This window comes from Salmo salar, chromosome ssa28 (assembly GCF_905237065.1).
Source record: "Salmo salar chromosome ssa28, Ssal_v3.1, whole genome shotgun sequence".
In the NCBI taxonomy this organism is placed as follows: domain Eukaryota; kingdom Metazoa; phylum Chordata; class Actinopteri; order Salmoniformes; family Salmonidae; genus Salmo; species Salmo salar.
Genome location: NC_059469.1, coordinates 25,215,001 through 25,236,136, shown reverse-complemented (window position 1 = coordinate 25,236,136; position 21,136 = coordinate 25,215,001). Strand labels below are relative to the sequence as shown.

Below are 21,136 nucleotides of genomic sequence, written 5' to 3'. Positions count from 1 at the left end.
CATTCCAGCCTTTTGTAGGTCTACAATCTTCACCCTGACATCCTTGGAGTGCTCTTTTGGTCTTGGCCATGGTGGAGAGTTTGGAATCTGATTGATTGCTACTGTGGGCAGGTGTCTTTTTTACAGGTAACAAGCTGCGGTTAGGAGCACTCGCTTTAAGAGTGTGCTCCTAATCTCAGCTCGTTACCTGTATAAAAGACACCTGGGAGCCACAAATCTTTCTGATTGAGAGGGGGTCAAATACTTATTTCCCTCATTAAAATGCAAATCAATTTATAACATTTTTGACGTGCGTTTTTCTGGATATTTTTGTTGTTATTCTGTCTCTCACTGTTCAAATAAACCTACCATTAAAATGATAGACTGATCATTTCTTTGTCAGTGGGCAAATGTACAAAATCAGCAGGGGATCAAATACTTTTCCCCCCCACTGTACATGACACTCCTACCATTACATCAATGTTTCACTCTTACATCATCTTCACTTCCTCAACACTTAAGGCTGTGTTCCAATGTCCATACTAGCATACTTCTTAGAATGCATGCATAATATACTATTGCTTCATTGTAAGGGGTATGCTAGAAGGATATTGGAATAGAGTATTACAACTAACCCAAAATATAGCTACTACAACTTCTCTTAAAACCACTGCATTGTTTTGTATATTTTATCTGAGTGATTATAGGGCCTATCTTGAGCATTTGGCTAACATATCCATCAAGTACACTGAACAAAAATATAAACGCAACATGTAAAGTGGGTGCTACATGAGCTGAAATAAAAGGTCCCAGAAACTTTTCATATGCACAAAAAGCTTATTTCTCTCAAATTGTGTGCACGAATTTGTTTATATCCCTGTTAGTGAGCATTTCTACTTTGCCAAGATAATCCATCCACCTGACAGGTGTGGCATATCAAGAAGCTGATTAAACAGCATGTTCATTACACAGATGCACCTTGCGCTGGGGACAATAAAAGGCCACTCTAAAATGGGCAGTTTTGTCACAACACAATGCCACATATGTGTCAAGTTTTTGAGGGAGTGTGCAGTTGGGATGCTGACTGCAGGAATGTCCACCAGAGCTGTTGCCAGAGAATTTAATGTTAATTTCTCTACCGTAAGCCACCTCCAACGTAATTTTAGAGAATTTGGCAATATGTCAAACCGGCCTCACAACCGCAGACAACGTGTATGGCGTTGTGTGGGCGAGCGGTTTGCTGATGCCAACATTGTGAACAGAGTGCCCGGTGGTGGTGGTGGGGTTATGTTACGGCAGGCATAAGCTACGGACAACGAACACAATTGCATTTTGTCGATGGCAATTTGAATGCACAAGTATATTGTGACAAGATCCTGAGGCCCATTGTGAGGCCCATTTTTTTAAGGTATCTTTGACCAACAGATTTATATCTGTTTTCCCAGTCATGTGAAATCCATAGATTAGGGCCTAATGAAATTATTTCAATTAACTGATTTTCTCATATGAACTGTAACTCAGTAAAATCGATAAAATTGTTGCATGTTGTGTTTATTTTAATTTTTGTTCAGTATAACACATGGCATAACACTGTATAGTACACAAAGTTTGTGATAGTGTATTATCTTGATGTTTGAGAAATTTTGATGTTGATATCCAACAATCTTCAATTGTGAAATTTCGTCAGTGTAAACAAATAAATAAATTATTTACAATCTCTAACAAAAAAGCAAACAAACAAAACAAACAAACCAGCAAGACATAAACTCGTGATAATAATTTACAGAAGAAATTATAATACAAACTTAGTATAAACATCTTCATCCCAAAGTACTTTAAAATGCTATAAGACGGTCTTACGGTCAACCTTTTTAGAGTTTGACAAACATTTTAAATGAGCAACTGAAGACCCTTTTAACAAAACTGCATTCCGGGTGGTATAAGAAACAATACAAAAAATAAGAACTTTGTTCAACTTAGCGACGTACATCAGTGTGCTTTGGTATTGATTAAGAGTTTGGTGGATATTTGGCAGTTAATATTAAAATTGATCCAATTTTTCACTGCAGGGCTGAAACTGCTGAGGTCAATACAGAGACCTTTAGTTGCTAAGCAACCTGGATAACCTGGACGCCTTTACTGTACATTGTACTTAGCCTCAAGTTGATCTCTTTTCCAGCACAAACAATATCAATATTTATTGAGTAACAAGAATTTTATATTTTACTTTTGTTAATGTAAAGCTGTAGAAAGTTCTGAAAAAATCGGAGTAAAGCACATAAGTGGTTGTACAAATAATCCCTATAATATGTTGTCAACATCGGTGACTTAGTTTTTATCATTGCCAAGACCTTTTTCGTTTGTCCACAAGGCCTTTTTCATTTGTCATCGGTTTTCATTTGTCAAGGATATGTCTTTTCACATAAGGCACTCAGAAAAACTGGAAAAGGCCTCGGCTGCCCCTTCAATGGAAAGTTAGAGGCAAAAATACTTTGGTGGGGCGAAGCTGAAGCTCCATTTCATTGGTTGAAATGACGAATGAATCAGCAAAAGGCTGATGATCAGGTTATGAGGTTTAGTGTCTTTAGCCATTTGAAGTTTTCACATCCAACGCTGTTCAGTTATCTAGTGAAAATAGGAGAAAAAGTATGATTATTTATTCTAAGCACATTTATAACAAAAAAGCTAAGGAATAACAGCATATCCAGAGTCATACAGTATATAGAGTAATCTATACAGCCGTATACATACACAATATGGTATGGGAATATAGCCAACAATACAGCAACCGGTGGAGCATTGTGTTTATCATACAGTAAAGTGTGAACAAGCAATGTTCTCGTACTTGAGATCAAAGTAGGACCTGAAACCCTTTAAGACCACACACCAGACCTCTCACACAGTGTCACACACACACACACACACACACACACACACACACACACACACACACACACACACCACACACACACCGAACCATCTGAACCACACAACCACACACATACAGTATGCACACAACATAGTCTAAGGGCTCTATTACATCCATATAGCCGAAATTCAGCGTTACAGCGTGATTTCAATTTAAAGGCAATGTTCCCGCGTCAACGGATATTTCTATTGCGTAATCTGCAACGCTTCAGCGATCCAGACTGAATAGAGCCCTAAGTGTCTAGGTCATTGGAACCAGGCAAGGTGACAAGCAGAAACAAAAGCGTGACTTCTGTTTTTTTTTATACAGCCGACACAAAACATATACCCCTTTATGATTGTTACCTGATGGACAACACAGTTGGAAACTCCAGCTTATCTGAGTATTGGAAAAGATTTGGAAGGTTTTAAAAACAATTTTTTACCCCTTCATCTGCATTTTGTCTCCCAAAAAGGAGAGATCTCTTCCACAATTACCAACCAACCATATTTTTCACAAACCATGGACTGTACTAGCCTGGTCCCAGATCTGTTTGTGCCATCTTGCCAACTCCTATGGTCATTGGCGTGACACCATAGGAGTTAGCAAGACAGCACAAACAGATCTGGGACCAAACTAGAATGGTGCTGCTAGCTACATGACTCACCTCTACACTCATATTTGAGATCAGAGAAGAAGACCAGTTCCTGGGAGAAGACAAACAGGCCTAACCGTCCTCCAGCAAACGTCTTGTCGTACACTGGTCCTGAGTCTGCCAAGATATGTTTCCCTTCATAGACCACAACTCTACAAAACACAACAAGACAATACATGAATGATTGAAACTGAGTGGAGTGCTGGAGTGCTGTACATTTGGACAAAGCACACTATGGACAAAACACCCTGGTTAACAGCTTAACCTATAGTATATTATCATAAAAGTATTTTCAGACTGTTACTGAGGAAAGTGCGATGGGTGTGATTGGCTGGATTCAATCCCAGGTCTCCTACATACCACGAGACTGTGTTAGCCCACTGAGCTAAAGCCTAGGCATTAGGCTAGACCTGCTCACCTGATGAATCCAGTCTTGGGTCTGTGGATGAGGTGCCACCTGTAGGCTGTGTAATCCTTCCAGCCAATGTTCTTTGGGTCGTGCCACAGAGTGCGCACCTGTGGACAACAGATAAGGAAAACATTTAATTATTGAAGATCTATGATTTATGATCACTTTATAAATTTGACTGGCTGATTAAGAGATTGCTTAATAGAGGGTGTGGCTAAACCAGAGAAACCATATGATTTTTTGGCTCTACGAAATTATATATTGGATCTTAGCACACCTGATTTTTTGTGTTGCCTGTGTGCCACAGGGCGTTTCTGAGGTTCTCCCCTGTGCCCGTAGTTGAGTTGACCACCTTGAGAGAGACACCAGAGATACCAAAGGCCTTGGAGGGTTTGTCTTCCCAGTAGGTCTGAGTGATCTGCTTCCACATCACCACATAGAAGCGGCCGCTCGACTGGTAGCCGAACACAAAGCCAGCGTAGTCGTCATCCCGGTCCGTGTTCACGTAGAACGTACCACTGAAGTCCACCGCGTTGAACTCATCAAAGCCTAGGACAGTAGAACAGAAAAAGTGAAAACCTAGGATGGTTGGTGGGACAAATACATTTGAATAATACTTCTGCTCCTCATGATATTTATAGATCATGGAAATAGTTGGACATCTTGCATATGGTAACATATCAGATCTAAATTATCATATCAACTGTATAGGGTTGCAAATCTCCTGAAATCCAGATTGCGGATTCCTGGAATCAGGAGGGAATAAGCTGGGAGGGAATCTGGGATTTCTGAAAAATCTGGCAAAAGGGAAAGTGTATTGAATTTTGCTACCCTACAAGGGAATATATGAAAGTATCTGAGGTAAGGTTGTCCTGCTCTACTTGCCCACTGCGATGATAGGGTCAGAGTTGACATTCTGCACATCTCTAAACTGTAGTGAATCAAATATCTCTAATCTATTGCTAATATTTCTATCTCTTTCACGGCAGTATAGGGACTACATATTGAGGTTATATCCTACTCACCAACAGCGATGCCAGGGTCAGAGTTGACGGTCTGTACCAGCTCCTTGCCCTGATGTCTAACCACCCAGTTGGGGTCGATCTGCGCTGTTCCCTTGGGGTCCAGGTGCACCATCTGAAACTTCCGGAAGTTGGTGACGCTGACGGCGTTGTTCTCAGGACACACGTCAAGGAAGTCCGGGATGTTGTCGTTGTCAAAGTCGTCTTTGCAGGCGTCGCCTCTACCGTCGCCTGTTGATAGAAGAATGGAAGATGCTGGGTTAAAATACAGAGGCCTATTGTGAGAACTTTGATAAAGACTATGGTCTTAATTGTTTTTATGTAACCAGGCAAGTCAGTTAAGAACAAATTCTTATTTACAATGATGCCCTACACCGGCCAAACCCAGAAGACGATGGGCCAATTGTGCACCGCCCTATGGGACACCCAATCACGGCCTGTTGGAATACAGCCTGGATTCGAACCAGGGTGTCTGTAGTGACGCCTCAAGCACTGAGATGCAGTGCCTTAGACCACTGTGTCACTTGCTGCGCCGAAACGTGTCACCTTTTTTAATGAATAAAAGAGCACCATAAATTCATAATATATGGTTGTTGCTCTCCTATTCCTCTTTACGATTGGTGAAAACTATCCATGGCGACTACAGTAGGCCTATATAACTCCCTAGTCTCCACACTAGCAATAATGTTGCAACATTCCTACCACAGGGAAGGCAGACGTTTCACTCACTCTACCAAGGTTTCATAAAAAGAATCGCAAGAATTGCAATTCCTGTAGATTTTAATATGTCCGCCAAGTCCAATAAGGAGTCTCAGCCATCTGCATGCCGTGACAACTTCTACTGAAACATGTAACTATCTCAGAGGCCATAGTCTATTAGAAACAGACTCATAATACAGAGAAAAGGGAAGTTGCCAGAGAGCTGTAAAGCCTGTTTTCTCCACTTTCTCCTCTACTCTTCTATAATTGCACAGGGGGCTGACTTGATTCTATCAAATAAACACCTTCTGATGAGGTGTTAAGAGGGTAAAGGGATCTGGCTCTAGGGTTTGTCTTTGAGAAGTATCTCATTCTCTTTCTCCCTCTCTCTTTCTCCATCACTCTCTCTCTCGCTCTCTAGTTCCCTCTCTCTCCCTCTGTCTTCCCTACCTCTCCCCGTCTCCACACAGCCTGCTTCTAGTTAAAGCCAGTTACACAAACTTCAGGTAACCCTGCATGATGAAATTGAAATTGGGCACTGTGGATTAGCACAGATGCCCCCTTCGGAAATAAAACTTCGTGGCCTGGCGTCTGGGTGGCTGGCAGATGATGCCCTCATGGGTTCCGCACGATAAAGTCACACGCTAATGACGTCATCAACCCTAACCCAGAAATACCCCTTGTTGTTAACTCCTTAATGTCTGACACACCATACTTGCACAATAAAACTGCGGGAGCATTCAACAATTCAACAGTGTACAGACATCTATATTTCTTTCATCAGTTCACTTTTTCTACCCTACACCTGCAAGTTCCTGGATGTGCATACACTACTTCTAAACCGCCCACCATACTTCACATTTTGTAGAGAGAGAGGGAAATGGAACAAGGCATATTGAACTGTAAATATATGAATGAAAAGGTGGTTAAGAGGTAAAAGGCACCCCATGTGTTTTTTATGGTGGGCAGATGCAGAAAAAGGTTATTCCTATATCATACACAACCGCTGTTATAATAGTAGCTATAGTTTACAGGACAATGGGACATGGCATGTTGACCTATATCTATAAAGATGAGTTTAAAAAGGAGGGTGGACAGGTGCAGGGAAGCCTCAATGGAAGATTTCTGTATCACAAGCAACCCTCTGTGTGATGTTAGTATCTATGGTAGTGTATACAGGGCTATTACAGAAGTCACAAATCAACCTACTGGATACTAATTCCTCCTCAGGCAGCTACAGTTACGGCATTCTTCATGGGCGTGCGGGTATTCAACATGCTGATGCATGGTGTGTGTATGTCTGTGTGTGTGTGTGTGTTTTCCACTTACCATCAGAGTCCAGTTGATCTTTGTTGGGTGTCAATCTACAGTTGTCCCTATCGTCAGGGATACCGTCATTGTCATCGTCGAAGTCACAGGCGTCCCCCTTGCCGTCCTTATCGTGGTCTGCCTGGTTGGAGTTGGCGACATAAGGACAGTTGTCCAGGTTATTCTGGTGACCGTCTTCATCGATATCCTGGTTGTTGTCACACTGGTCTCCTACAAGGTCATTGTCTGTGTCAGCCTGTTATAGAGGAGAGGAGAGGAGAGGACAGGAAAGGACAGGACAGAAGTGTTACAGTGGCCAGTATGATAAAAAAAAATCTAACTTTTCCCAAAACTTTTCCAAATGTTTTCCAGAAATCCCGGTTGCAAGATTCCCAGAGTGAGGAATAAGAAGGGAGGTCATCCAAATCCTCCAACTGGGAATGTATGGAAAACCTGGGAATTTGGGGAGCGTTTCTGGAATTTTGAAACCCTGATAGCGACGTTGTCGTTTTTGTAATTACACAAAAGGCAAAGTGACTGTTCTTTATTCCCACCTGGTCAGGGTTGTGTAGCAGAGGACAGTTGTCACACTGGTCACCGACTCCATCCATGTCAGTGTCCTTCTGGTCATTGTTGTACAAGTACGGGCAGTTGTCTTGCTCGTTTAGGATTTCTAAAGGAAAAGGGAAATGGACATTAAACAACATGCAGCAGTAATATCATGTGTGCAGGACATATCTGTAGTCATAATCCTAGATATTTGCTTGCCTGTGCTTGCATGTGGCATTTCGCGTTCCGTGCCATAGAAGTAGCTAATGCTGATCAATCACTTCATAGTTGAGGGTGGAAAGATTAATCGCAAAACCGTGCTAGCTAGTCATTCCTTTGCGGGATTTACTATCCTGCAATAATCCATAAAATATTGTCTGAGTATCCATTAAGTATCCAACTACTGTCAATAGCAATACAAATGAATGACTTTTAAATAATATATTACACGGAAAATAAAAGTTATAAGAGTTGAAAGAGCCTTTCCCTGTTCTCACTTAATATCACTATAATACAGCAATGTATCATATTTAGTAACATGGTAAGGAAAAGCTGGTACCATCTCCATCAATGTCGACAGCACAGACGTCTCCTTCCCCGTTGTGGTCCGTGTCGATCTGGGCAGGGTTGTGTTCGTAGGGGCAGTTGTCACAACGATCCCCCACATCATCCTTATCAAAGTCAAACTGTCTGGGGTTGTACATTAGAGGACAGTTGTCCTGAGGAGAGAGAGAGCATCAAGTCAAACTGTCTGGGGTTGTACAGGAGAGGACAGTTGTCCTGAGGAGAGAGAGAGCATCAAGTCAAACTGTCTGGGGTTGTACAGGAGAGGACAGTTGTCCTGAGGAGAGAGAGAGCATCAAGTCAAACTGTCTGGGGTTGTACAGGAGAGGACAGTTGTCCTGAGGAGAGAGAGAGCATCAAGTCAAACTGTCTGGGGTTGTACATTAGAGGACAGTTGTCCTGAGGAGAGAGAGAGCATCAAGTCAAACTGTCTGGCCTTGTACAGGAGAGGACAGTTGTCCTGAGGAGAGAGAGAGCATCAAGTCAAACTGTCTGGGGTTGTACAGGAGAGGACAGTTGTCCTGAGAAAGAGAGCAGCGAAATGGGAATGATTAGAGCGTCCGTTTTCTTGGAGAGGGCATTTGATTCCCTATTGAATTAATCTAAATACCCTGATGAAGGCATTTGCAGAAAAATGTGTTGGTTCTAACAATCAAACATTGACCTTTGAAGCAAACTTCCATTGTCCGACACTCTTAGAATAAAGGATTCCAAAACGATTATTCGGCTCTCACCATAGGATAACTACACTGCTCAAAAAAATAAAGGGAACACTTAAACAACACAATGTAACTCCAAGTCAATCACACTTCTGTGAAATCAAACTGTCCACTTAGGAAGCAACACTGATTGACAATAAATTTCAAATGCTGTTGTGCAAATGGAATAGACAACAGGTGGAAATTATAGGCAATTAGCAAGACACCCCCAATAAAGGAGTGGCTCTGCAGGTGGGGACCACAGACCACTTCTCAGTTCCTATGCTTCCTGGCTGATGTTTTGGTCACTTCTGAATGCTGGCGGTGCTTTCACTCTAGTGGTAGCATGAGACGGAGTCTACAACCCACACAAGTGGCTCAGGTAGTGCAGCTCATCCAGGATGGCACATCAATGCGAGCTGTGGCAAGAAGGTTTGCGTGTCTGTCAGCGTAATGTCCAGAGCATGGAGGCGCTACCAGGAGACAGGCCAGTACATCAGGAGACACGGAGGAGGCCGTAGGAGGGCAACAACCCAGCAGCAGGACCGCTACCTCCGCCTTTGTGCAAGGAGGAGCAGGAGAAGCACTGCCAGAGCCCTGCAAAATGACCTCCAGCAGGCCACAAATGTGCATGTGTCTGCTCAAACGGTCAGAAACAGACTCCATGAGGGTGGTTACAGCCCAACACCGTGCAGGACGTTTGGCATTTGCCAGAGAACACCAAGATTGGCAAATTCACCACTGGCGCCCTGTGCTCTTCACAGATGAAAGCAGGTTCACACTGAGCACGTGACAGACGTGACAGAGTCTGGAGACGCCGTGGAGAACGTTCTGCTGCCTGCAACATCCTCCAGCATGACCGGTTTGGCGGTGGGTCAGTCATGGTGTGGGGTGGCATTTCTTTGGGGGGCCGCACAGCCCTCCATGTGCTCGCCAGATGTAGCCTGACTGCCATTAGGTACCGAGATGAGATCCTCAGACCCCTTGTGAGACCATATGCTGTGGTGCGGTTGGCCCTGGGTTCCTCCTAATGCAAGACAATGCTAGACCTCATGTGGCTGGAGTGTGTCAGCAGTTCCTGCAAGAGGAGGGCATTGATGCTATGGACTGGCCCGCCCGTTCCCCAGACCTGAATCCAATTGAGCACATCTGGGACATCATGTCTCGCTCCATCCACCAACGCCACGTTGCACCACAGACTGTCCAGGAGTTGGCGGATGCTTTAGTCCAGGTCTGGGAGGAGATCCCTCAGGAGACCATCCGCCACCTCATCAGGAGCATGCCCAGGCATTGTAGGGAGGTCATACAGGCACGTGGAGGCCACACACACTACTGAGCCTCATTTTGACTTGTTTTAAGGACATTACATCAATTTTGGATCAGCCTGTAGTGTGGTTTTCCACTTTAATTTTGAGTGTGAATCCAAATCCAGACCTCCATGGGTTGATAAATTGGATTTCCATTGATTCTTTTTGTGTGATTTTGTTGTCAGCACAATCAACTATGTAAAGAAAAAAGTATTTAATAAGATTATTTCTTTCATTCAGATCTAGGATGTGTTGTTTAAGTGTTCCCTCAATTTTTTTGAGCAGTATATTTTGTTTCCAGGTAGAACCCTTTTTGGTCCCAGATAGAATCCTTTTTGGTTCTAGATTGCACCTTTTTTTCTAAGACTGTAGCAAGAGTTAGTGAATCTTTTCATCCATCATCCATTTAACACATTTGCCTCATAAAAGGTATCTTACTCTTTCATCCACGATTCCATCGTTGTCATCATCCTGGTCACAAGCGTCTCCCTGACCGTCTTTGTCAAAATCTTCCTGTCCAGAGTTAGGCAGGTTGGGGCAGTTATCCTGTTAAATATTGATAAATAAATGGAAACAGTTTTAGAAATAGCCCACATGAAAAAAAATTCAAAGATTGTCATACCGTAAGATTAGAAAATGTGGAAAATCTCCAGGTCTGTTATTGAGGATAAAAGTTATTAGGACAGTTTCCTAGACTTAATGAGATTTAGCCTAGTCCTGGACTAAAGCGTTTGCTCAATTGAGAATCTCAATTGAAAGTCCTTTTTATTCCAGGAATGTCTAGACTTAAAAATGCACTCCACAATCTTAAGCACAAGAAATGTGTAACATATTGCACGAATTGGACTGGTAACATATCACACCAAATGGGTGACGTAGTACTCAAAAACAGGGACCAGTTTTGGCTCGTGAGCACCACTTTCAAACGACTTATTGAAATTATACAAAAGTTCAAGAGTGCATATTTAATTGGGGACTAGAAACTAGGCTTACTCTGAGTCCAGGAAAGGGGCCCACAGAGAACATAAAGTTAGAGTCTGTCACCTTTTTGCAGTGATAGGTGGCATTGGCACCACACACCAGGTTCTGATTAGGCCATCCATCCAGGTCTGAGTCCTCTCCACAGATGAAGCCATCACCAGCGTAGCCGATCCTGCACTCACACTTGTACATGGGTTCACTAAAGTGGCTGATGTAGATACACTCGGAGGACCGGTGACAGTTGTGGGTCTTGTCTTTGCAGGGGTTCTCTGGCTCGCAGACCTAGAGAGAGAGAGAGAGAGAGAGAGAGAGAGAGAGAGAGAGAGAGAGAGAGAGAGAGAGAGAGAGAGAGAGAGAGAGAGAGAGAGAGAGAGAGAGAGAGAGAGAGAGAGAGAGAGAGAGAGAGAGAGAGAGAGAGAGAGAGAGAGAGAGAGAGAGAGAGAGAGAGAGAGAGAGAGAGAGAGAGAGAGAGAGAGAGAGAGAGAGAGAGAGAGAGAGAGAGAGAGAGAGAGAGAGAGAGAGAGAGAGAGAGAGAGAGAGAGAGAGAGAGAGAGAGAGAGAGAGAGAGAGAGAGAGAGAGAGAGAGAGAGAGAGAGAGAGAGAGAGAGAGAGAGAGAGAGAGAGAGAGAGAGATCTTTCAAAGAGAGTCATGTAGACATTCAGTAAATCAGTGAGTCTCATTTCTTGGGGTGAAGTGTATTCTCAGATATGTTATGTTCTGTCATGTCATGTCCCCTGCTCTGCCATGAACCCTGTGGATTCTGCTACAGTGTTTTATGTAGCTACGGCAAGAGAATCAAAGACAACACTGTTGTGTCTCTATTGCTACAGATGTCCATCATTAGGAAGTGATTTGATACCACTCTGTGAGCTCATATGGTACAACGTTACAACAGCGTTACGTGATGACCAATAACAAGGCCTTTCTTTCTTTCATCAGTTCTGGGAAACAGATGAGACAATGAGAAATTCCCCTTTCCCCTTTCCTCAAATCAATTTGTACGATGTTGGCCTAGGATCAGAGCCGGTACCGTTTTTAAAAGCCAGTGACAAAGCAATGATTCACGAGGTATGTTATGCAATGTTAGGGCAGAACAGCAGATCTAGGTTCAAATACTATTTGAGATCTTTCAAATACTTTAGCTTGTAGTTTTTTGACTATTGCATTGGTTTCATTGTGCCAGGCAAGCTCAATCAAGTCCAGATAAAGTATTGCAAATTATTTTAAATAGTATTTGAACCCAGGTCTATTGGATAGTGGAGTGATGATTCAACTTTCCAACAACAAATCTGTGTGTGAACTCAATTATCATGGTTTCAAAGCAGAAACAATGTATGTATGCCACAACAGATGTTGTCAATTCAACGTCTATTCCACATTGGTTCGACGTAATTTCATTGCAATTACGTGGAAACAACATTGATTCAACCAGTGTGTGCCCACTGGGCAATAGCTATTGACAAGACAGAGCTGCATTAAACAGTACTACATGTGTTGCAAGAGTGGAAACGTAGATAACAACCCAAACAACAACATCAGAGAGACATACACATCACTTTATAGTTCTCATCCCATCTAAGACCTCCACTCATACTGTAACACCAAGCACAGGTGAAGTATGAAGAGAGAAGTATAGCAGATGTTTGCTGTTATATATATTACAGCTTCATAACATTCTCCCTCTCGCTCTCTCTCCTTATACAGGGTCAAGGTGTGTTATGTTCATGCATAGTGGCCCAGAGTCCACCCTTGCAGCAGAGTGTACACTCACATTCTAAAAACTCGGGCCACTAATAAATCAATGATGTTGGGCGATTAGGCCTGGCTCACAGTTGGCGAGGTGGGGTTCGATGGGGTTGAGGTCATGGCTCTGTACAGGCCAGTCAAGTTCTTCCACATTGATCTCGACAAACCATTTCTGTATGGACCTCGCTTTGTGCACAGGTGCATTGTCATGCTGAAACAGGAAACGGCCTTCTCCAAACTGTTGCCACAAAGTTGGAAGCACAGAATCATCTAGAATGTAATTGTATACTGTAGTGTTAATATTTACCTTCACTGGAACTAAGGGGCCTAGCCCGAACCATGAAAAACAGCCCCAGACCATTATTCCTCCTCCACCAAACTTTACTGTTGGCACTATGCATTTGGGCAGGTGGTGTTCTCCTGGCATCCATCAAACCCAGATTTGTCCTTCGGACTGCAGGTGGTGAAGCATGATTCATCATTCATCACTCCAGAGAACGTATTTCCACTGCTCCAGAGTCCAATGGCGGCGAGCTTTACACCACTCCAGCTGAAGCTTGGTATTGCGCATGGTGATCTTAGGCTTGTATGCAGCTGCTTGGCCATGGAAAACCATTTCATGAAGCTCCCAACGAACAGTTCTGCTGCTGATGTTGCTTCCAAAGGCAGTTTGGAACTCAGTAGTGATTGTTGCAACCGAGGACAGGCAATTATTATAGCGCTTCAGCACTTGGCGGTCCCATTCTGTGAGCTTATGTGGCCTACCACCTTGCGGCTGAGCCATTGTTGCTCCTAGACGTTTCCACTTCACAATAACAGCACTTACAGTTGACCATGGCATCTCTAGCAGAATAGAAATTTGATGAACTGACATGTTGGAAAGGTGGCATCCTATGACGGTGCCACGTTGAAAGTCACCGAGCTCTTCAGTAATGCCATTCTACTGCTAATGTTTGTCTATGGAGATTGGATGGCTGTGTGCTCAATTTTATACACCTGTCAGCAATGGTGTAAATGCAGACTAAATAGACCTAGAACCGATGTTGAGTGACACAGACGTACCTGTTTGTTCTTCTTGGCAGCTTCCACCCCCATGCCGAAGGGCTGCGTTCCCTTATAGCGGGGTGGGCAGGACAGACAGTGGAACCCTGGGTCTGTGTTGATGCAACGTGATACTCCACCAGCTTTAAAGCATATGTCAGACACCATGTCACACTGAGGAGGAAGAGGATCAGATCAAATCAATCAATCAGAGAGCAGAGACCATGTCACACTGAGGAGGAAGAGGATCAGAATGAGATGTAGATTCTAAGTAGGGTAATAGGTCATGAATATGAATGAGTAAAGGAAGATCCTAAGGTAATGGTAAGGCATAGCCTGGGGATGAAAATATATTTAGGGCTAAGGTTAAGGTTAGGGTTAGGGTTAACCATTAGTTAGTGGGTTAACCAAGTATCTGACTTGTGTAACATGCTTCTTTAACCCAAAATTACCTCGTTGACGTCTTCGCAGTGGGTTCCGTTGCCGCGGAAACCAAGAGGGCATGGCCCACACTCCCAGGATCCGTCGGGGGCACTGTTACAGTCCACTCCTCCGAAGCATGGGTTAGACAGACAACCGTCTGTTAGGGAACAATAACGCATCGGTTAGAAAAGAGTTTTAACAGAGTTAGAAAATAGTTAGAACTAAAGCAACCGTGTGAAGGAAAGCAATTCTCCATAGTTTATTGGCGACTGGTTAGGAAGAGAACCAGGACATGCCTAATGCAGCTACGTTTGGACATGTGTTTATTGGTTTATTTCGAATATTGACATTCAGCTTCCCCAGGCTGTTCAGGTGGTTCACTTCAGGTTGCTCTCTTCATTTCTATCACAGTTAACAGGTTTCAGTGCTTTCAAAGCTTGTTGCCCAAACACAATGTTCCTTCTACAAAGAGGCAAAACACATCCTTCCAGACTTTGTTATCAGCACAAATATTTGACAAAAATTTGCCTGGAGGCCATTCTCAGAGCACTTATCACAGGAATGTTGAAATTAGAAATAATAACTCAACTGGAATGCAAGAATGAACTGGAATAACTCAAAGGGAGTGAGGGAAGGTTAAAATGACTCAAAGGGAAAGAGAAAAAGGGATGAGGGGTTGGGTCAGAGGTGCTGAATGGGACACACAAACACATACAAACACACACTCACCGATAGGGCATTCTTGTTTGTTGCAGGCATCACTGTCGTTGGTCTCCCCGGGGCACTTCTTGCCTCCGTACTGGGGTTCGGGGCTGTTACAGACACGGGTACGACCCTTAACTCCACCCCCACAGGTTGCCGAGCAGATCGCCCAAGGCGACCACGGTCCCCAACCACCGTCAACTGCACATGGACAACAAATAAACACTTAGTAGACCATCACAATGTTTGTTGATCTCTTAGATCACAATGGGGGCTAGTCTTCCAAGAGTCCAAGAGGATGTTTTACTACTTTACATGACTGTCTTATCAAGTCTCTTTTACTGTAAGAAAGTGTAGCAAAGAATTACAGTAGTAGTTGTAGGCCTCAGTCATACACAGGAAATATGCAACCACTTTGCGTCCATTCTGTTGTGGCTAGTGCACTCTCAGCACTGTGTGGACGGATTACCGTAGTAGAGCACATGCCGAATTGATTTGAGCTTGACGTTTTATAAAAGACAGACACATAGCACATTTAGCATGCGAACGGTGCCCCTTCTATACGAGTGGGTAGAGGTGTAAAACTCCTCTTCTTCTCCCTGTTTGTAAATCCAAGTAAGTGGGTATGAATCAGACCAAAATACTTGTTCAAACTACTTTATACTGGGTTCAAACAGTATTTGATCTCTTTCAAAAGAAAGAGTCTAGCTCAATCAATGCACAGCTAAATTATTTCAAAGAAAGTAAAAATGCTGAACCCAGGTCTGGTATGGACATTGTGTCTATAGTCTCTCTCTAGACAGACTGGTTGCCTCCCAGGATGCAGGATTTCCAAGACAACATTGTATGTGTTGTCCCGCTTGGACCACCATACTCACTGGGACAGGGCTTGGCCTCACAGCGCTGTGTCTCTCTCCCCTGGCCCTCACAGTCCTTTCCCCCCAGTTGTGGTGTGGGTGCGTTGCAGTGGCGTATCCTGGTGATCTGGCCCTCGCCACACGTCACCGAGCATGATGACCACGGAGACCACAGGCTCCACCCACCGTTCTGACGAACTGAACACACACAGTCAAGTCAGAGTATAGGGAAAATACATACATGTGTAATATATTCAGATTCAAAAGGTCTTTATTATCGTATTGCTGGGTAATTTGGTTGCAGTATACTGGGTACTAGTGCGGGGTAGAACACCCTTTAGGGCTAATGGGATGGACACACCCTCCACGGGATCTATTTCCCACAACAGACAGACAGACAGACAGACAGACAGACAGACAGACAGACAGACAGACAGACAGACAGACAGACAGACAGACAGACAGACAGACAGACAGACAGACAGACAGACAGACAGACAGACAGACAGACAGACAGACAGACAGACAGACAGACAGACAGACAGACAGACAGACAGACGAGAGAGAGAGAGAGAGAGACATACAAAGACAAGTCACAGGGTTTTGAGCCAGAGAGGGATGAGGTCTCTGTCCAGCCATCTCCACCCTAGCAGAGCAGCACTCCTCTATATTTCTATTCAGTCACTCTGTCTCCTGTTCTATCATTACACAGCTGCTTCTACTGACATACATACTCACGTGCACACACACACACACACACACACACACACACACACACACACACACACAAACAAACAGGCCCGAAGATGAAAATGGTGAAGTTGATCAATCCCTGTCATCATTCATCATTCTTATGATGACTATAACATTTGTTGGCACCTTCAATTCTTGCACATTTTCTCATAAAAAATATATTTCAACACTATCTGCTAAATTTGGAACCAATCAGAACTCCTGTACATACCCATCGCGATGAAGACAGCCAATGGCCTGCTTCTATCTACGATGTAAACACAGCCTCTTGTGAAAACACGAGCTGCTGTCTGATGAAGAGGAACAGACATAGCTAGCTAGCTTCCAAAGACTGAAATAAGATAAATATGTGTTTTCGAGTGCCCTTGAAATATGCAGCATGCAATACGAATTAGTCTTGATTGTATGAAGAGGTAACTCCGTTGACCATTAATCCAATTTATCGAAAGCTAGCCAATGTTACAGTAAATAACGATTTTTGTGTATCATTAGCTACTGTATCTCTCTGTCTGTTAACACATTTTTTTTAACCATGTTTTGGTACGATTATATATCTAATTTCAATGTAACTAGCTGCAGGCTTAAAGAAACATTCAATCATATACTTCGCATAGAAACCCCAATAAAAGGATGGGTGTGTGTGTCATGTACGCTAGAATGGAGGTTTAAAAACGACAGCTGCATATGCATATTAGCCAATACATATGGCATAACCTACACATATAGGACACATTGCAATACAATCTTCTCTAAAAACACAATGTGCTCTGCAATAAGATGACCAGAGTTTTCTAAATAACCAAAGTTGCTTTCTCAAATAGCAGCTACCCAATGCCATTGTGGGCATGCATAATGTTGGATGCATTGGAATATAAGGTATGGAGAAGGATAAAGAGCAGCAGTTGGGAAATGAATGTTTGAGGTTCAGATACTAAATGTTCAGTGAATGTGACTATATTTAGGTGGTTAAATAATACAATTTCCTACTAAAATCTTGGCGCCGTCAATCATTATTTTAGTAACTATGGACATTTACTTTGTAATTTTTCCATCAATTGTTTACAGACAGATTATTTCACTTATAATTCACTGTATCACAATTCCAGTGGGTCAGAAATGTACATACACTAAGTTGACTGTGCCTTTCAAAATTTCAGAAAATTATGTCATGACTTTAGAAGCTTCTGATAGGCTAATTGACATCATTTGAGTCAATTGGAGGTGTACCTGTGGGTGTATTTCAAGGTCTACCTTCAAACTCAGTGCCTCTTTGCGTGACATCATGGGAAAATCAAAAGAAATCAGCCAAGACCTCAGAAAATAAATTGTAGACCTCCACAAGTCTGGTTCATCCTTGGGAGCAATTTCCAAATGCCTGAAGGTACCACGTTCATCTGTACAAACCATAGTACGCAAGTATAAACACCATGGGACCACACAGCTGTCATACCGCTCAGGAAGGAGATGTGTTCTGTCTCCTAGAGATGAACGTACTTTGCTGCGAAAAGTGCAAATCACTCCCAGAACATTTACATTACATTTACATTTAAGTCATTTAGCAGACGCTCTTATCCAGAGCGACTTACAAATTGGTGCATTCACCTTATGATATCCAGTGGAACAACCACTTTACAATAGTGCATCTAAATATTTTAAGAGGGGGGGGGTTAGAAGGATTACTTTATCCTATCCTAGGTATTCCTTAAAGAGGTGGGGTTTCAGGTGTCTCCGGAAGGTGGTGATTGACTCCGCTGTCCTGGCGTCATGAGGGAGCTTGTTCCACCATACCACCAAACAAAAATAGAACTGTTAGGCCATAATGACCATCGTTATGTTTGGAGGAAAAAGGGGGAGGCTTGCAAGCCGAAGAACACAATCCCAACCGTGAAGCACGGGGGTGGCAGCATCATGTTGTGGGGGTGCTTTGTTTCAGGAGGGACTGGTGCACTTCACAAAATAGAGGGCATCATGAGGATGGGAAATTATGTGGATATATTGAAGCAACATCTCAAGACATCAGTCAGGAAGTTAAAGCTTGGTCGCAAATGGGTCTTCCAAATGGACAATGACCCCAAGCATACTTCCAAAGTTGTGGAAAAATGGCTTAAGGACAACAAAGTGAAGGTATTGGAGTGGCCATCACAAAGCCCTGACCTTAATCCTTTAGAAAATGTGTGGGCAGAACTGAAAAAGCGTGTGCGAGCAAGGAGGCCGACAAACCTGACTCAGTTACACCAGCTCTGTCAGGAGGAACGGGGCAAAATTCACCCAAGTTATTGTGGGAAGCTTGTGGAAGGCTACCCAAAACGTTTGACCCAAGTTCAACAAAGGCAATGCTACCAAATACTAATTGAGTGTATGTAAACTTCTGACCCACTGGGAATGTGATGAAAGAAATAAAAGCTGAAATAAATCATTCTACTCTACTATTATTCTGACATTTCACATTCTTAAAATAAAGTGGTGATCCTAACTGACCTAAGACAGGGAATTTTTACTAGGATTAAATGTCAGGAATTGTGAAAAACTCAGTTTAAATGTATTTGGCTAAGGTGTGTGTAAACTTTCGACTTCAACTGTATGTTTTCCATAATGTACGTTTCATGCATATACATTCGAACAAAGAACACAATCAAAAAATAGTGTTTCACCATTTATTGAGTACGGAGACAAATAGCAAAGGTGTCTCAGGCAGTATTTGAAGTATCTAAATATAGTGTAACCTACCAATCAATGTATATCAAGAACCAAAGAGGGAACAATCTTACAATGTTGCAGTCCAGAAATGAGAGCTTTACTGTCTATGTCAATAGCCTGGACCTCTGACAGACACTGTAGAACTGTCATCAACACATGATTCAGTATTCCCCTTTCTCTCTAGGAGTATTTGTGTGTCCAGGTCCTATAGGCGTATCGAAAGGATCACACCCTGGTCACCAATGTAGCTGACCGATGTAGAGAGAGACAATTGCCTTAGCATAATGCAATCTAAAGCTTGTGTGGTCCAGAGACGAGAACTACCATCTATGTCAAAAGCCTGGGCTCCTGACTGGGACAATAGAATTCTCCCCACTGCATGTTACAATAGTAAAATTATCTGTTTTCACCTCTTAAACTGATTCTACATTGAATTTAGTCTCTGAGATGCTCAAACCAGCACGTGTATCTGTAGTTGGTGTTCTTCAACTCTAAACTGCACTAGACTGTGTAACACAAAATCCACAAAGAAAAGAAAACAGCCAAATGCATTTTTGGCCTCAATGTCTAAATAGTGACGGCAGGGCTAGTTCAAACTGCAGGACTTGGTGAATAGTTTATGGGAGATAAAAGTGAGAGACAATAATGAATAAAGATGCCCTAACAAGCATGTGTATATGTAGTAGGTGTTCTTCAACTCTAAATAGTAAAATTATGTGTTTTTCACCTCTTAAACTGATTCTACAGTGAATTTAGTCTTTGAGATGCTCAAACAAGCACGTGTATCTGTAAATGCACTAGACTGTGTAAGACAAAACAGGCAAATGAATATGTGATCCCAATGGCTAAATAGTGTTCAAACAGCTAGTTCAAACTGCAGTATGATGGTTCTCCTCATAGGTGAGTGAATCAGCCCATGCTTGGTGAATAACACTTGATCGATCTCTAAGAGCAGGACACAGGAGAGCTGAATAGATCATGTGAGACAAACGTGAGAGACAAGAATTTATGAAATAAATCATCACAGTAAAGAAATGTAGTTTGTGAGCTAGAAAATGAACTTACTGACAGTCTGAGGAAGGGTGCTCTGCAATCATCCTACTCCAACTATTGACAAGGATAATGTGGCATTTCTTATTTGTCAGTATGAATGAAATGAGTGGGTCCTGCCTTGATGACTGTATTAGATTTCACTATTTGTCCTATAGATTTGTGTAGTCTTCAATTATTACTGGGAATAAACTGATTGCGGAATGACATGCTAGCTAGTGATAAAGCAATCTGCTCCTGCTAGCTAGCAACATATCTACTTGTCGTAACTAGCTACAGTAGCTAAGTAGCAAGCTAGCTAGATTACTAAGGTTGCTGTGTTCTAAGTTTGGAGTCATTTTACAGCTTGCATTGATGGTATCACTTTTCTCTAACTAAATAGGTAGATTACAAATAAAATAAAAATACTTCACCTGATAGCAGTTTGTTGGATGGCGATCTCTCTCTAGATGTCACCAGCTTTTTACTACGTTAGATACGGATAACGTGATTGGCAGTAGTGATCAGCAGAGATAGTACCATGGATAGTACACGAGTTGTGATTGGTTTACAGATTAGTACTCTGCGCGTTAGTGTGTCCAGCTAACATAATAGTAAGTATTTAGAAAAAATATGCAAGAATTGACAACAAAAACGGAAATGTGTTATTAAGAAGAAATAAATATACACAATATGTAAAAAACAGCTCCTCCCTCGTCAGAGATCGATCATCTCGAAATCTAAAGCGGATAGCTTGCTATGGCCCATCACCTATTTCCTGTCTGTAAACATATTATGATGCTGTTTT

General features: G+C 42.6%; 1 protein-coding gene across 4 annotated transcripts in view; it reads right to left on the bottom strand.

Moving 5' to 3' along the window:
• Positions 1-1,517: 1,517 nt before the first annotated feature.
• thbs2a (thrombospondin 2a) overlaps positions 1,518-21,136 on the bottom strand; it is a 33,138-nt gene continuing 13,519 nt past the window's right edge. For 2 of the 4 annotated variants that reach the window (XM_014180057.2, XM_014180060.2), the window contains exons 10-24: positions 15,871-16,047; positions 15,020-15,193; positions 14,320-14,447; positions 13,889-14,041; positions 11,143-11,361; positions 10,537-10,644; positions 8,089-8,248; positions 7,535-7,653; positions 7,002-7,236; positions 4,977-5,204; positions 4,229-4,500; positions 3,961-4,058; positions 3,555-3,694; positions 3,253-3,286; positions 1,518-2,604 (exon numbers count right to left, since the gene is read on the bottom strand). In XM_014180057.2, coding sequence (XP_014035532.1) covers positions 2,601-2,604; positions 3,253-3,286; positions 3,555-3,694; positions 3,961-4,058; positions 4,229-4,500; positions 4,977-5,204; positions 7,002-7,236; positions 7,535-7,653; positions 8,089-8,248; positions 10,537-10,644; positions 11,143-11,361; positions 13,889-14,041; positions 14,320-14,447; positions 15,020-15,193; positions 15,871-16,047 — 2,249 coding nt within the window. In that variant the 3' untranslated portion in view covers positions 1,518-2,600. Of the gene's footprint in view, positions 2,605-3,252; positions 3,287-3,554; positions 3,695-3,960; positions 4,059-4,228; positions 4,501-4,976; positions 5,205-7,001; positions 7,237-7,534; positions 7,654-8,088; positions 8,249-8,279; positions 8,493-10,536; positions 10,645-11,142; positions 11,362-13,888; positions 14,042-14,319; positions 14,448-15,019; positions 15,194-15,870; positions 16,048-21,136 lie in introns of those variants that run through there. The other 2 variants (XM_014180058.2, XM_045710035.1) reach the window with 2 other exon arrangements.